Source organism: Schistocerca gregaria, chromosome 7, assembly GCF_023897955.1.
Source record: "Schistocerca gregaria isolate iqSchGreg1 chromosome 7, iqSchGreg1.2, whole genome shotgun sequence".
Taxonomy (NCBI): Eukaryota; Metazoa; Arthropoda; class Insecta; order Orthoptera; family Acrididae; genus Schistocerca; species Schistocerca gregaria.
In genome coordinates, this window is record NC_064926.1 from 146,849,054 (window position 1) to 146,865,099 (window position 16,046).

At 36.9% G+C, this 16,046-nt stretch overlaps 1 protein-coding gene across 4 annotated transcripts in view; it reads left to right on the top strand.

Annotated features, from left to right (window-relative positions):
* Window positions 1–14,335, top strand: part of LOC126281225 (dmX-like protein 2) — a 313,079-nt gene extending 298,744 nt beyond the window's left edge. For all 4 annotated transcript variants that reach the window (XM_049979978.1, XM_049979982.1, XM_049979980.1 and 1 more), the window contains 2 exons: window positions 2,695–2,912; window positions 11,041–14,335. In XM_049979978.1, coding sequence (XP_049835935.1) covers window positions 2,695–2,912; window positions 11,041–11,241 — 419 coding nt within the window. In that variant the 3' untranslated portion in view covers window positions 11,242–14,335. The remainder of the gene's footprint in view (window positions 1–2,694; window positions 2,913–11,040) is intronic.
* The last annotated feature ends 1,711 nt before the right edge of the window (window positions 14,336–16,046 follow it).

Sequence of the window (16,046 nt, forward strand, 5' to 3'; positions counted from 1 at the left end):
TTCACTGCACTTGATGAGATGTGAATGTTGGTCCTTGCACACATCAAGTTTATATGCTATGTGATTACACTGCTAAAAGCAGTTGAATTTATGAAGCTGGTGTCCCAATCACAATAATTGACAACCTTCACACAATGTTGTATGGAGCTTATCTAGTGTAATAACTGTACAAATGATGCTGAATCATGTCTTGCGTGGAAGGATCCAGTGGTGTTCGGTTAGGTCTGTGTGTTAAGTGTGTATATTTCATTAGTACATTGTGTGTTGGGGGGGGGGGGGGGGGGGGAGGGGGGGGGTGTTGTAGTGGTCATCGTGTATGCTGAAATACGAAATAAAAGGGCGAGACCCAGGACCCAACAAGCAAACACATTCAGAAAGAAACCTAGACAAAGCATTAGAAGTCAATTAATTGTTGCGGCAGTTCAGCAGTAGTGAACAGTTTGGGCATGACATTGAGCACTCTGAAAGAAACCAGCTGCAATGCATAAAATGTCAACTACCAAGTAATTTTAATCGCACTGTAGAGCCAGTACACAGCCAAAGATAATCAACGTCTGATGTTATCAATAGTGGATATTAATTATAAACAGGAGAGTGAGCACTAAACGTGTCCTTCTGTTGTTTGACCAGGTAAAGAATAGGGTTCCAAGCAGAATTCAAGCAAAAACTTCTGCCTGCTTCCTTAATGACACTGTCTCAATAGCTAAAAATGCACGTCAGAATCTCTGTGTTATATTCCATAGAATAACCAATACTAAGCCAATGTTATGCTGTAGCAGATTTGCTAGAATGTGTAAGCACATGTGGCACTTGCACTCCATATGTTGGTACTTCATGGTTGTGACTGTGTGACCAATGAATGTCATGTCACAACTGCAAGGGATGCAGCAGATGCCCTCCTTATACAAACCAAGGTTGTCCTTTACTGGCCCTAATGTTAGATGGTGATTGAAAAACACACTTTACACCATGTTTCCACATAATATGACCAACCATGATAGAATGCTATCTGCATTAGCAAAAAGTCCTTTCATGATGTCATGTTATTTTCATTATTCGCCTGATTCATAGTTGATTGATAGCACGATGTGTGTCTGATCTATGTTTTGCTGTAACCATCCTTGTGAAAGATGACTTCAGAGTGGGCTAACACAGGTGTCCAACTTCCATAGTCTGAGATTACGTGGGCACTATGAAGCAAGGTATGAAGCACACCTCCATGTTGAGCCAGTTGGTGACTACTTTCAGCTTGAAGACACAAATGCTCATTTTTGTTTGTGTAATGGCACCACTTGTTCGCAGCATTGATTGCATTGTTTTTCTGCATTGCTTATTGTGGTTCTTAACTCTTGTAACCCCATCTACGCAGGGTTTAAATTTTCTTGCACTCTGCTCTCTCATTGCATTTGTGTCTTGAAAACCTGTCAAAACATCTGCAGTTGTCAAAGATTTCACCTGACTGTTTTCTAGTAAGTTGTTTAAATATTTTATAAGCCAGGAGAAACACAGGTTTCACTAAAATGTTATTTACAGACATCTGTTGACAGAGTTGGAGCTGCATTCAGTACTCTGCTACTTTTGTAATCAGTACTCTATTACTTTTAAAAGGATGAATGTTAGAAAGATTTGTTAGTAATTAGTATGATGTGGTTTGTTACCTTTTTGTGTAGAGGTGTAACATCTGTCATGTTTAAGTATGAAAGGAAACAACCATTAGCAAATACCCACTTTACCTGTGAATCCAAGGAATATGTTTTTATATCCATAATATGTTTTTAACACAAAAGCAAATAGACCATAAATGTCCTTTGGTTTTGAATGACTTAAGTGTTGTTGTTGTACTGTTGCTTACTTAAGCATTTTTCATTTAAAGGTGTGAAATGCATCTTTAGAATTTTGTGGGAAGCTATTAGCATCATTTGATTTTTGTTGTCATATTTGTGTTTTTATTCAACTGTGCCAAAGTCACTGACATCACAAGCAGTAGTTAAGGTTTAGTAAGGTTTAGTCAATTACCTTTCTACCGCCCCTTCTCCCCCCCCCCCCCCCCAACAAAAAAAGTGTGTGTGTGTGTGTGTGTGTCATCCTAATATTCTTGGTTCCGCAATTTTTTTCACCTTCCATTTCTCTTAAACCATCTTTACTTCTCACTGTGTACTTCTACACTCTCTGGAGCTCAATGCCTACGAGTATACTGTCTTTGATCTGCTGTTATGATGCCTCTCCCGTTGCCTTTCTCCCCCTTTATCACAAAAGATTGGTTCCTTTCAGCCTTATGTGTGAGTGATGTGCCTCTCCTTTCTACCCTTCTCCAACTTGCCCCTTTCTTTCATATCTGAGGAGGGAACAAATAGTTCCAAAAGCTAGGACACCTCTTTGTCTCTCTCTCAGCAATACTTTGAATTTCTCTTTCTGAAGGTAAATGTATTTTTGTAATTTTATAGTTTCCTTAATTGAAGTTTCCCTTTAATACATACTCACTGATTTACTCACCACAGTGTTAATGTGATTACTTTTGTACCCTCATTTTAGTTTATTGTTTACATTATTGTTTTCAAGTTGTATGTCTGTTCTTTGAGTTGCTATAAAGTTAGTTGAAACTATTTTCTGTTTGTGTTTCATGCTCCTCTAAACATCTTTGCTGTATTGCTTACAATTCAGTGAACTACTGTACATAAAAGAATTTTGTTGCAGCATTTTCCATTCATGATCAAGGAGCCTCAAGTCTTGTCTATGCACCGCAACACCAGTTAATTATTTCTGCTGGAAAGAAGGGTGATGTAGCCATTCTGGATGTTCGACAGCGACAAGTGAGACATCGCTTTGTAGCCCATGAATCGCCCATAAAGTGCCTTGCAATTGATCCCAGTGAAGAGTTTTTTGTGACTGGTTCAGCAGATGGAGACATTAAGGTTAGCTGTTGCAGTAAATGTTGCAAAGTACTCATTTGTAAATAAGACTGTCCTCTCCTCCTCCCACCCCACCCCCCTTTCTCTTCTTCCCTCCTATTTTTCGAGTCATGTCTACTGAGGGTGCTGCAAAGGCAAATAGCCAGTCTTCAAGAACTAAAGCAAACAGTTGTTAAACCATGTTGCTATTGTTGATGAAGACTAAGGAACTGCGTGTACACCAACATACAGAAATAGTTGCAACGATGCATTGACTTCAAAAGAAGACCATGTTTGTAACTTATTTAAAATGCATACTTGTAAGGTTCAGATAATAACTGACATTCTTCATTGTATTTATAAGATTTTTTTTATTTGCTCTCCATTATTGATGACTGTTGTAATAGTTTAAGTCAGCTTAGTGCAACCTACTACATACAGTGATTGTAATATGTATTCAGATAGCTTAAATATTACATCTTCTGTAGGATGAGAGTCACATTGAAGCTAACAAGCAAATATGTGGCAGCAAATGAGAATTCTCTCTGGTGTAAATGCTTGGCACACAGGCACAAACAGCAGCATACAGTTGTGCACAGTTCGCATTCACATTTGTTTGCTTATGTTCTGTTGGTTGTCAGTTTTCAGTGAACCATCTGAGGAATATTCTATGTTAACTCACCTAGGCCTCACTGCTCGACCACCGCAGATTTCTAGAATGGCATTTTCACTCTGCAGCATAGTATGTGTTGATATGAAACCTCTTAGCAGATTAAAACTGTGTGCCAGGCCAAGACTCGAACTCAAGACCTTTGGCTTTCACCACAAATTTCAACATATTTTACGTGAACATTCACACATGTCCCCAATGAACATAGGAAAGTTTAATGTTCATCAAAGCAATACTGGCCAAGATACAGACACTTGTTTGACTCCATGAATGATTTTGCACAGTGCAAGCATGAACTTCTGGTGACTTTGAGCTGTTATATTTTGGGTAATATTTTGTTGAAAGAACTGGAACTTGGCAGTCTTGTGCAACAGTGTGTTCTCTTAAGACTAACAAGGGAAAAAATGTACTAGCCACATTCAGCCAAAAATTTTAGACATTATCTCCCAAAAAAAAAAAAAAAACGGTTCCTGAAAAAAATCGGAAGTTTGGCTTCATATAACCCAGGGACTAAAGTGTCGAAGAGTGTGAAACTTGGCGTGCAGTAACCTGACTAGACAAAGTTCTCAAATATTAAGTTTCTTTGTGCACCACTTTACAACAGTAAATAAAGTAAGTGCAATGACAAAGATTATGTAAAAATGAGAAAAATTTGGAATTTTTTACATGGTTTTGAAAATGACTGTGTTCTGTAAAATTCTCCAAATTTGGCTTATTATAAATACTGTGGTTTTAACTGTCTAAAAAGACTGTTTGATTAGCAAACACGGACTAACAATGCTAGATAATTTGAATCAAATTTGGATGTGAATAGTGCATCATGAAAAAATGTTAACTTTGGATTCTTATGTCTCATGTAGTAAACACATGCTGAAAATGACACTTAATACGCAATAGCTCAGTGGCGCAAGGATGTGGAATATAAAATTTCATTCACTTATTATTTTCCAATAATCTGCAAATTCATCAGAAATATGACAGTTTTAATGAGACAGTGAAAATAATAAATATTCGACACTTCTTTTAAAATACAATTTTCTGTCAAAGGATCAAAACCTCTCTCATTCGAAACAAGGTGTTTTAAGCTGACCTGCCCCCCCCCCCCCTCCCTCCCCGCCTCTGTCCCAAACAGTGGGTAAAATTCCATTTGGGCTAACAATATTACATAAATCGAGGCAAACTAAGTGGAAAACTTGCACTGTGAATAAAGTTTTCACTTTCTTATATCTCGTTGATTCAAGGCTTGACAAACATGAAACTTTGTGCACAACAACTTAGTAGCATAAGGTTTTCATTGTAAAATATTCACATACTGCTTTCTAAATTTCTACAAAATCATGTAAAACATGATTTTTGTAAAATTACAAAAATAGATCAAATTCAGTTTTCTTTTATAAAATCTGTGTTTTTCATAATTGATTTTCCATAGTTGGAAAGAGCATACTGTCATGCTTTCAAAATAAAATAGTGTTCGATTTTCCAATGTGCACCAATTGTACCTGAAAATGAAGGATGAATTTGAGGGAATGTACCACATCAAAATGCTACGTTGCAGCAACCTGTTGTCCATGTTTTATTACATGTGGTTTTTATTTTGAAACTGAACACAGTCATTTTCAAAATCATGACCTTGAAACGGCAGCTTCATCACCATAGGGGTCATACCCGATAGCTGTGGAATACCAGCCACAGGCGAGGCGGGTGGGTTGTGTTTATCTGCTTACAAAGTAATACACTAAGTACCTTTATTTTTTATTCTTAAATCCATAGGAGTATGTCGTGTAGGTGGCAAGCAAAAAGTAATATCACTTCTGATTTTAAACTTCTCAACATTGCAGTTACATTGTTCAAAATTTTTGAGCCACTTTCTGCTGTTTGTTTTCTGGAAGTTGATACTGTCAGTAAGATAACAATTATTAAATGAACAGAGAATGTGGAAATCGGCTGTTGTTTTGGAACCTAATAAGCATCCTGGCTTTCGAGCCAATAAAATAAAAGAGCTGGGCCTTGAGGATGAATATATTTTATCAGTGCATATATCAATAATGTTGCAATGTTGATAATTTAAAATCAAAATCAAAATTGAAATTACTATTTGCTTGCTGTCTGTGACCTACAGATTTGATGACTGGAGATAACATACTGAGCAAATGGCTTTATGAGCAGACAGGTACCACCAAAAAGCGTTAGAACCTAAATTAAGAAACTGAGCTATGTGCTTGGGGACCTGAAGGAAGAAACCCATCCATGGCTGGTATTGCACAGTTATCAGGTTTGACGTCTGTAGCAATGGAGTTACTAGTTCCTGTTCTTGAACCAGTAGTGACAATGTCACCATGGATCAGTGCAATATAGTGAGATATTGCTGTCAGTTTAAAAATAAAAAATACATGCAACGAAACACGGGCAACAGGTTGCTGCATTGTAGCTTATTGCCTTGGGCCTGCTCAAAACACTCTCATTTTCAGGTATTGTAAGCACCCACTGGAAAATCTGAATGCTTGAAACATGCTCTTTACAAATTTCATTAGTCTGAAATCAGTTATGGAAAAAATATTTTCTGAAAGCAAATTGAATGTTATATATTTTTGTAATTTTTATTGAAACAAGTTTGAGCTGGTTTTGTAGAAATTTAGAGAGAAGAATGTAAATAATTTATTATATTGGAAACGCATTACTAAGTTGTTGTTGTCCAAAATTTTATGTTTATTATGACTTCAGACGATGACATATAAAAAGCCAAAGTGAAAACTTTATTCACAGTACAATTTTTCCACCTAGATTGCCTCAATTCAAATAGCACTGTTATCCCGTGTTGGAAATTTTACCCACTTTTCTATGGGGAGGGGGGGGGGGGGGTCTTAAAATTCATTATTTCAAATGAGAGTGGTTTTTAAGGTTTGATAGAAAACACCAAGAGTAAAGAAGTGTCACATATACACTATTTTTACCTTCTTGTAGAAATAACCATGTTTTAAACGAATTTGCAGACTTCTGGAAAATAGTAGATGAATGAAATTTTGTATTCCACGTCCTTGTACTACCAAATACTGTGTACTAAGTTTCATGTTCGGCATTTGTGTAGTTTACTCAATTAGATATAAGAATCCAAAGTTAACATTTTTTGCATGCCGTGATTTTCATGCCCAAATTTGATTCAAATTATCTAGCATTGTTTGTCCATGTTGGATAATCAAGTACACATTTTAGACAGTTAAAACTGTGGTATTTATAGGGAACCCAGTGTGGAGAGTTTTACAGAACACAGTTCTTTGCAAAATCATGTTGAAAATTCCACATTTTTTACTTTCTTACTCAATTTTAACCTTTGCATTTGATTTATTTAGTGTTGGAAAGTGGTAAACAAAGGAACTTTATGAAACTTCCTGGCAGATTAAAACTGTGTGCCCGACCGAGACTCGAACTCGGGACCTTTGCCTTTCTCGGGCAAGTGCTCTACCATCTGAGCTACCGAAGCACGACTCACGCCCGGTACTCACAGCTTTACTTCTGCCAGTATCCATCTCCTACCTTCCAAACTTTACAGAAGCTCTCCTGCGAAGTCCCGTTCAAGGTCACCCACCTAGCGAGCAACCAAGAGGGCCATCTTTTTTTAAAAAAAAAATTTCACGAGCGGTCTGGTGCGACCCATAACCACCTGAATCAATATTTTTTTTAGATAGGAAATAAGGAAAGGAGACAAGGATCTTTATTGTCTATAATATATCATACAATCTCCATTGATCTTTATTTCACAATCTCCATTACCAACTTTGGCCCATATAAAAAGGTACTCTTCAGCATTTAATTTCTTCTTCTTCCTCATACTCAAAACAAATGGAATACTTGGAACAAGAGTACCATAAGGCTGTTTAGCCAACAGTCCTGTAGTCTCCGAAATACTCCATGTCTTCCAAGTGAGAATGTAAGCATCAGGAAAAGCTTCAAGGCCACCATAATCTGCTTGATTGCCCCACACAACAGCAAGTGTTAGCCAAGTACTAACTCCAAACACTGCCACAGCAATGCCTCTGCGACGTGCATGGCGTCATCGCTGGCGGTGCAGTGTACCTGTGTATCGCAATTTGAAGGCAATTGATATTGACCTTGCTGGTCAATTTAATAAACAGCAGTTGGTCCCAATGTTGAACTTCACCTCTGATGTACAAGCAATGTTTGGAGGTATTACTTGGCTCACACTTGCTGTTGTGTGGGGCAATCAAGCAGATTATGGTGGCCTTGAAGCTTTTCCTGATGCTAACATTCTTACCTGGAAGACATGGGATATTTCGGAGACTACAGGACTGTTGGCTAAACAGCCTTATGGTAGGTTTGCAGGAGAGCTTCTGTAAAGTTTGGAAGGTAGGAGATGGATACTGGCAGAAGTAAAGCTGTGAGTACCGGGTGTGAGTCGTGCTTCGGTAGCTCAGATGGTAGAGCACTTGCCCGCGAAAGGCAAAGGTCCCGAGTTCGAGTCTCGGTCGGGCACACAGTTTTAATCTGCCAGGAAGTTTCATATCAGCGCACATTCCGCTGCAGAGTGAAAATCTCATTCTGGAAAGAAACTTTATATTTGAGAACCTAGTCTTGTTAGGTTACTATGTACCTAGTTTCATGTTCTTCATACCTTTAGTCCCCGAGATATACGAAACCAAACTTTAAAATTTTTTTGCCATTTTGTCTAAAGTTTTCTGGCTGAATATAACTCATAAAATTCTTTTCATTGTTAGTCATAAGAGAACACATGCAGTTGTACAAGACGGCCAAATTTCATTTCTTTCAACAAAATGTTGTCCAAAATATAACAGCTCAAAGCCGCCAGAAATCCATGCTGACTCTGTGCAAAATCACTCACGAAGTCAAACAAGTGACTATATCTCAGCCACTATTGCTTCAGTGAATGTTAAACTTTACCGATGTTCATTGGGGTCATGTGTGACAGATCACAAACAACTTTGTCAGAATCTTGGTGGCTGAGCATGAAAATGTTCCAAAATAAGGCGATTTGAGATGGAATGACTTGCAAGGAAGTTTGCATGCCTTTTACTTCAGCACTTGCTTCAGTAACAGACAGAGTGCACTGATTTTGACACATCATGTTGTTTTTCAACTGTGAACTGTTTGTTGTTGCTGTTGGTATTGAATGATAAATGAGCGATGGAGTGGCTGGAAAACATCATATTATTAAAGAGTATAGATCCCATATGTGCCTGAGGGGTCATAGAGATCCATAGCAAGAAAATGTACAAAAAATATGCTTGGCAGTAAATTACCAAATTGCCAAAAATGCCAACAGAGGAAGTGAAGAAGAAAATGATCTCTCTGCTGTATTCTGTTAGGTGAGAAATGTGTACATTGCCTCCCTACTAGGCTGGTCTTTTGTATAATTTTGCATTACGTTGAATTACTCATTTTTATTGACAATATTTTCCTTACACTTATCCCAATAAAATCCATGAGTGTTTAATGTATGGCCCTACATACTTCCCATATTATTGTGGAAACAGATGCAGTTGGTAAACAAAATAGATAATTGAGGCTAATGTAACAGTGCAACATTAGTGCAAAATCTCTCCTGTGGATAAGGCTCATGAATAATCCATTTCATGTGTTGACATCTGCGGTGCAGTTGCATCTAGAAGAAAGCAAAAATCATCTCTCGGCATACGAGCAAAATTTTGAAATAGAGCATGTGATGATTGCAGCAGCAAATTGCTAATTACAATCAAACCACCAGTTTTACCACACGTGCACAAAAATTCAGACAACTGCATTTTTTAGTGTATATGCTGTCGTGCTTTCATGACCAACAACCCCCCCCCCCCCCCCCCCCTGTACAAAATGAACAAAGTTGTAAGCTTCTGTTCTCCAGGTGATGGTTGTACACCAGTTAGCACACTTGACTTGCATTTGGGGGACAACATTTCAAATCTGGGTCCGGCCATCCTGATTTAGCTTAAATTTATTGATTTCCCTGAATCACTCCAGGCAAATGCCAGAAAAGTTCCTTTGAAAGAGCATGGCTGACTTCCTTTCCCATCCTCAAAACATTCAAAGCTTTTGTTCCATCCCTAATGACCTCGATGGGACGTTGAGCCCCAGTCGTCTTTCTTTCCGTAGTGCTGTACTTCAAATCGACAACTTTAGAGGCCAAAAAAATAAATACCAAGCATATGCTTTGATATTCATTTCCTTGTGTGTTCTCCTATGTTTGTTCAGTGTAAATGCTTATTCGCAGGTACAAGTCAGTATTGGTGTGCACTAGCGACTTCCCTGTCCTTTGTCTGCGAATGCATATTTGCTTTGTAACTTCTCATTTCTTTTTGATTATTAGAACAAAATTTGCACTTAACTGTTATCTTTCAAGCACATGTAAACTGTCCGTAACTTCAGCAACAATAAGAAGTGTGATGTAGTTTAACACTCATTACCTATTATTGAAATCCATCAGCAACTAAAAAGTACCATCCTCTTTACATTAAACAGTGTGCTTTCCTTCTGTGGCCGGCCGAGGTAGCCAAGTGGTTAAAGGTGGTACAGTCTGGAACCGCGCGACCGCTACAGTCGCAGGTTCGAATCCTGCCTCGGGCATGTGGATGTGTGTGATGTCCTTAGGTTAGTTAGATTTAATTAGTTCTAAGTTCTAGGGGACTGATGACCTTAGAAGTTAAGTCCCATAGTGCTCAGAGCCATTTTTCCTTCTATGTCAACACAGACCAAGAATTCTGAAAGGAACCATGTCAGATGAAAACATAAATCATTTTCTTTGGCTATTGGCTTTAGTTCCTAGAGGAAGATGTAGTCAGATACACAGACTGGAAATCAGTCACACTCATATTACAAGAGTAAAGTCCCTGTACTTACCTGAAGATGAACTGGGAAACAAACAGAAAAATATTCATGTATGTCCGAGGGGGGGACTGATGCTCAGATCATCTTCCAGTGGTAAAACATGAATCATGTGCGTAATAGCACATTCTGAATTATTTTTTTATAATTATAATAATTCATGCTTTATTTTTTATTTTTCAGCAATCACTGAACTATGCATGGATAATCTGCAGACCAGATAATCAGGACCTTGCCGTACTTTATTTCAGTTGTTATTAAGGAAGATGGTTTTAGCACATTCCCACACATTGCCATGCCAGTTTTTACTCTTTCTCTAGTGACTCCATCAGCAACCCCACATTATTAGTTAGCTTTTTCCTAATTTCATACATATAGCTTTCTCCCCCCCCCCCCCCTCCCCCCAAACCCTCCCCCCAGCCTCCTCCCCATATCTACCTAAAACTGTGTATTGATGGACTGTCATTCAAAGCACTCTCCAAGTTCTGACCTAAAGCATGACCGTCTTCACTATGTACTCCTGATCAACCAGTATACAATAAGTGCTTATAGATAATTCAGTGTAACATTCTAATTCAAATACTTTTATATCAGTGCAAATTTTACTATTCTCACCACCAATAAATGTTTCAGGTGTGGGCGTTATCAGTCCATAATCTGCTCTATTCATTTCCTGGTGAACATGCACGGTCAAGTTTCTTCAAGAATATAGGACAAGGTGTTACACAGCTACATGTTGATGGAGCAAGTCGTTTGTTTTCATGTGGTGCAGATGGCTCAATGAAAGTGCGCCAGCTGCCAGAGAGAGAAGCTGCTGTACATACTTTGTACTAGTTTGCTTTTCATTAGTGGGTGACTTAAATTTCGGCTGTGCTTCAAATTGTATAAAATGCCTCTTACATTTGTACTCTTTATTTGAAAACTTAGCAGTGTGACATGTGCATATAAAATGTTAATCTGCTGTGTGTTTCATTGTTGCTCCTGTATCAGTGTTCCAAGAATGAGGCTGGCATGTAAGATTAGTGCTAAACGTGGGCAAAATGGATGTGTTTGTCCGTATTAAGTGGACTAGCATACATATTATTCATGTTCTTATGATAATTCGTGTGCTGTAATGGACTTTGAGTGACTATCTTATTTCAGAATTATTTATAAAACAACATGATATTATTGTGTTGTGGACAAGACTGTTTTACTTTGAATGGCTTAAGCCTTAACATTAATGGGACTGCATTCCTTTTTGTAAGTTGTACTTGATGTTAGACTGTTTGAGCCAAGACATGTATTTCTGTACTAAAGTTTTCTAAACAGGGTCACCACGTGTGAATTTATTTAATTTCGGTATTCATTGAGATCTGTGAACAATAGAATATATATTTTTAGCAACCGTATTTTGCCCCCATACATAAACTGTAGTGATATTATAAGAAAGTGGGTTCATGTTGTGCCTCCCAGGCAGCACGGAAGTATCCCAAAATATTTGCACAGTATGAATATATCCTCTAGTGACATGAACAATAAAATCAAGTGTTCACATTTTGTGGGTACAACTGTTCTATTTACATATGATGACAAAAGAGGTAATCATCTCTTTTGTTTAAACATTGATTCTTATAATATTGCTACTTAGTTTGATTCTATTATTGCAAGTGAGAGGAATGTGGAAATAGGCTAATTGAGCTTTATGCAAGTGCATCAATAAAGTGCTGTGACAGGAAATTCTCAGTATATTATTGCAAGACGTAGTTCAGTTGGTAGCCTTAAATTCAATAACCAGAAAATGTGATTAAAGGTACAATAATTTTTACTCCAAAGGTCTAGTCCTGTATGATACTTTACTAGAGAAACACTAATTGTTCATCATGTGCTGGATATGAACAATTCCTGAGATTGTGTAGATAAATACTTTATCTAGTAGTATGTGTCCATGCCCAGTTATTGTATATACACATTGTAAAATGCGCTGTATCAAAGACATAATCAGTGTAAATATTCCTCTTCCATTTTGACATCTGATATTTTATTCTGTAGATATTAGTAACTGTAAATCTCCCATAATCCTTCTGGTTTGTTGATCAGTATTCCAATTTAGTAATACAGTTTTAGTACTTTAAGTTGTTTGAAATGTGCAGATTTTATTTTGTGAATTTCATTAGTATTTTGTTACCTAAGTGTACATCCAATTATATTATATAGACAAGGAAGCAGATTGACAACAAGAGAGAATATTTTTTTAGTATGTTTAAAATAGATTTTTCCCACTTTGGGAAACAGGATTTTGGTTCTATACTGATTCTTTCTGCCTTTATATTGTTTTTGAAAAGAGAATATTCTTCTTAGAATAATTCCCTTCTATAAGCCAGGATCATAATGCCATGATCTATACATTTTTTTAAAAAAAAATTAATTATTGTTGTGTTTGAGCCAATAAACAGCATTCCATTCCACTTATCTAAAGAGCTCCAACTCTGTTACTATTATCTCAAACTAACAGACAACTAAAAGAATGTTAAATGTTGCTGAATTGTGCACTGTACGAACACTTAAAATAGCCCCCTTTAAAAACTGTAACTAGAAAGAACATAGTTATCTCTGTTCCTGCAAGCCATTGAACTTTATCCTACATTATGTTTTTACACTTTGTTAATTTCTTTAATTTAAGTATACTAGGAAGTGCTCATAAACAAGAGTCCGTATGGTTCCTGTTCTTGTAAAAGAATACTTTTTGCTTCCACTGTTGTTGAGTGATAGAGCTACATTATATTTCTCTGAATGTGTGAACCATTGTGTTTTGCAGCTTTTACAAAAATACTTTTACATAAATGCTTGTCAGTTGTTACAAAAATTATAAAATAGTATCTGTGATAATTGTTATCTGATTGTTATTGATTTTATACTTGAGAAGCATTTTTAAATACAACGTTAAAGTCTTATCATATTATTTGCATTTACTCTCAAGTTACCTTTTTCTTTTTAGATAACTCTCTGTGATCTTTAGTACTCTCCATGTGAAATAAATTGTACATCACAGAAAGTTGACCTGTGTGTATTAGGATCATGTAAATACTGCTATAAGGGTGCTAAGAACCTATTCATATGTGATGATAAAGGGTGCATCTGTTTTGGAAATATTGTAGATAATTTTTCATTCATTCCTTCCCCTCAAAGCTACAAGGCAAAACTGCCTTCCAAGTGCTTTTTATTATTTATTTGTTTATTGTTCCAATATTTCCACCTGTCTTACATTTTTCTTTCTAGGCCAACTGGAAGTTTATGTTCTGCTTCCCTCTAGGATACAAATTACATATTTCTTTCAATAGCACACATGATGGGTCTTCTTCGCTGTGGTTTGTAGGCACCAAATATCTATACCCCCCTTCTCTCTCTCTCTCTCTCTCTCTCTCTCTCTCTCTCTCTCTCTCTCTCTCTCTCTCTCTCTCTCTCTCTCTCCTCACTCCCTCCCTCCCCCCCCCCCCCCACAAAGTCCTTACCTGCAATCTGTGATTCTTTCATTAGCTGTGTGTACCTAAAACTATCTTCGTGAGGCTTAGAAAAACCTTCATCTTTGAAATGTAATATGAAAGTTTGATTAAATTTTCTTTGTATTTTTTTTAAACAGTAAAGAAGTTGGAAACAAGTGCTTACAGAAGACACCTGATGCCTTTAGAATATATTGTTAATGTGTATGTTGCTCTATTGGAAGAGAGAATTTGTTGAGCAGTAGAGACTTAAGTTTGTTGGCCTATTATTTATTGGTCTGGAAAGGAGAGTAGTCTGTGTAAGTTAAACTAACCATTGTTGAAAATGTTATTTGAATACCGAGAGTTCGAATTTTCTATATATATATATAAATGTGTGTGTGTATATATATATTTATGTATGTGTGTATACTCAAGTTTCTTGATAATATATTATCTTCAAGATGTAATATTGAGTTAATTATTGTTGGTCCTTTAATGAATATTAATATATTCTGGTAAACATGATTTGCATTTTGTATTTTGCTTGTTTTATTCTATCATCTGTGACATTCAGAACTTTGATGTCATTGTAGCTGATTGATTTTGAGCTCCACTAAATGTAAGCTTAGATCTGTGATATTTGTGAGCCTACATAGTACATCAGCAATACAGATTCATTATCTCTTTGTATTGGAGGCCTCAAACTTCACAGACAAGTAGATAAATGCTGTTTTACATGGAATAAGCAATTTTCCAAATTCCTTAACAAATAACTTGTTGGGTTTATGCCTGTCATTAATGGTTGCTTTAAAAATCAGATAGGTCAGGACTTATTGAGAATTCTTACTTTTAAATTACAGATCATGGCAGTATTAATGTGGCCCATATAGAATACTTGGTGTTGAATAATCAGTGAACATGTTGTTCTAATCCACAATAATATTTGCCCATACAACTGTCCATAACACATTTTCTGCAGGTGTTACACTGGGTTATGCTTGAGCATCCATTCTATAATACTGATGATGCTCACACAACTTTTCGTAGATCTGAAGAAATTTCTGTTACTGGTAACATTACCCGGTGCCAAAAAGGTGTGGATGGCTTCACACACTGGTTATAATACTAGATAACGAACTAATACGACACAGCAATACAAAAGTTTATACCAATGTATGAAAGGTATCTTAGTCCTGATGGTGATAGTGGTGAGAAGTATCTCAGCCATAATTGTACCTCTTCCAATATATGCTTCAGACCACTTCATTTTCTGTATTTATTCAATCCTGGGTAAACTTAATTTCTGGATAAATCTACAACCCTTAACACACATAGTATGATGTCGCAATAGATGCATCTATGGCAAACTGCTTTCGTAGACTATGTAACAACTATTCATCATTAATAACACTTAACTAACAAATTTTATGTAATTTACTAAATTAGATGGACTCACAAAAGAGTGGAATTCAAATCTTCATATGACCATCCAGATTTAGATTTTCTATGGTTCCCATAAATTGCTGAAGAAAATGCCCCTTCAGTTGCCGTGAAAAAGATATAGCCAATTTCCTTCTCCACCCTTGGCCTATCCAGGTCTGTGTAGCACTGTTTCTGCAGTTTCAACACTAGCATATATGACTTGATCCCCCCCCCCCCCCCCCCCCTTCCTGTAAATCAATACATCATTCGTGTCTTTCTGGCATTTTACCTTGTGTCATAGATGAAAAAGTTCAAGTTCCATTTTAAAGACTGAACATCGATTTCTGGGTACGAAGGGATCACATCATGTCCTATCTACTCTGACAACACTTTTTTCAAGGAAACCTGTTTCTTCATGTCAGGTTTGTCAAGTATTTGTTATCTAAGGCCTCGGGCAGCCATATCAATGTGTTCAAGACATCCTTAACTGTAAAGTTCTTCAAGTGACATAAATGCATTTGGATTTGTGCCACCTCTCCCTACAATCTTACAGCAAACCCAAGCAGGGTTGCTAAATTATGTAATTCTGTTAGAGATGGTAAAGGACTTGGGAGAGCAGTTGGATATTGTCTTAAAAAAAAAAAAGGTACTAAGATGGTCATGACCAAAGGCAAAACTATGCAAATGGAATGTAGTTGAATCAAATCAAATGATGCTGAGGGAATTACATTAAGACTTGAGATGCTAGAAGTAGTA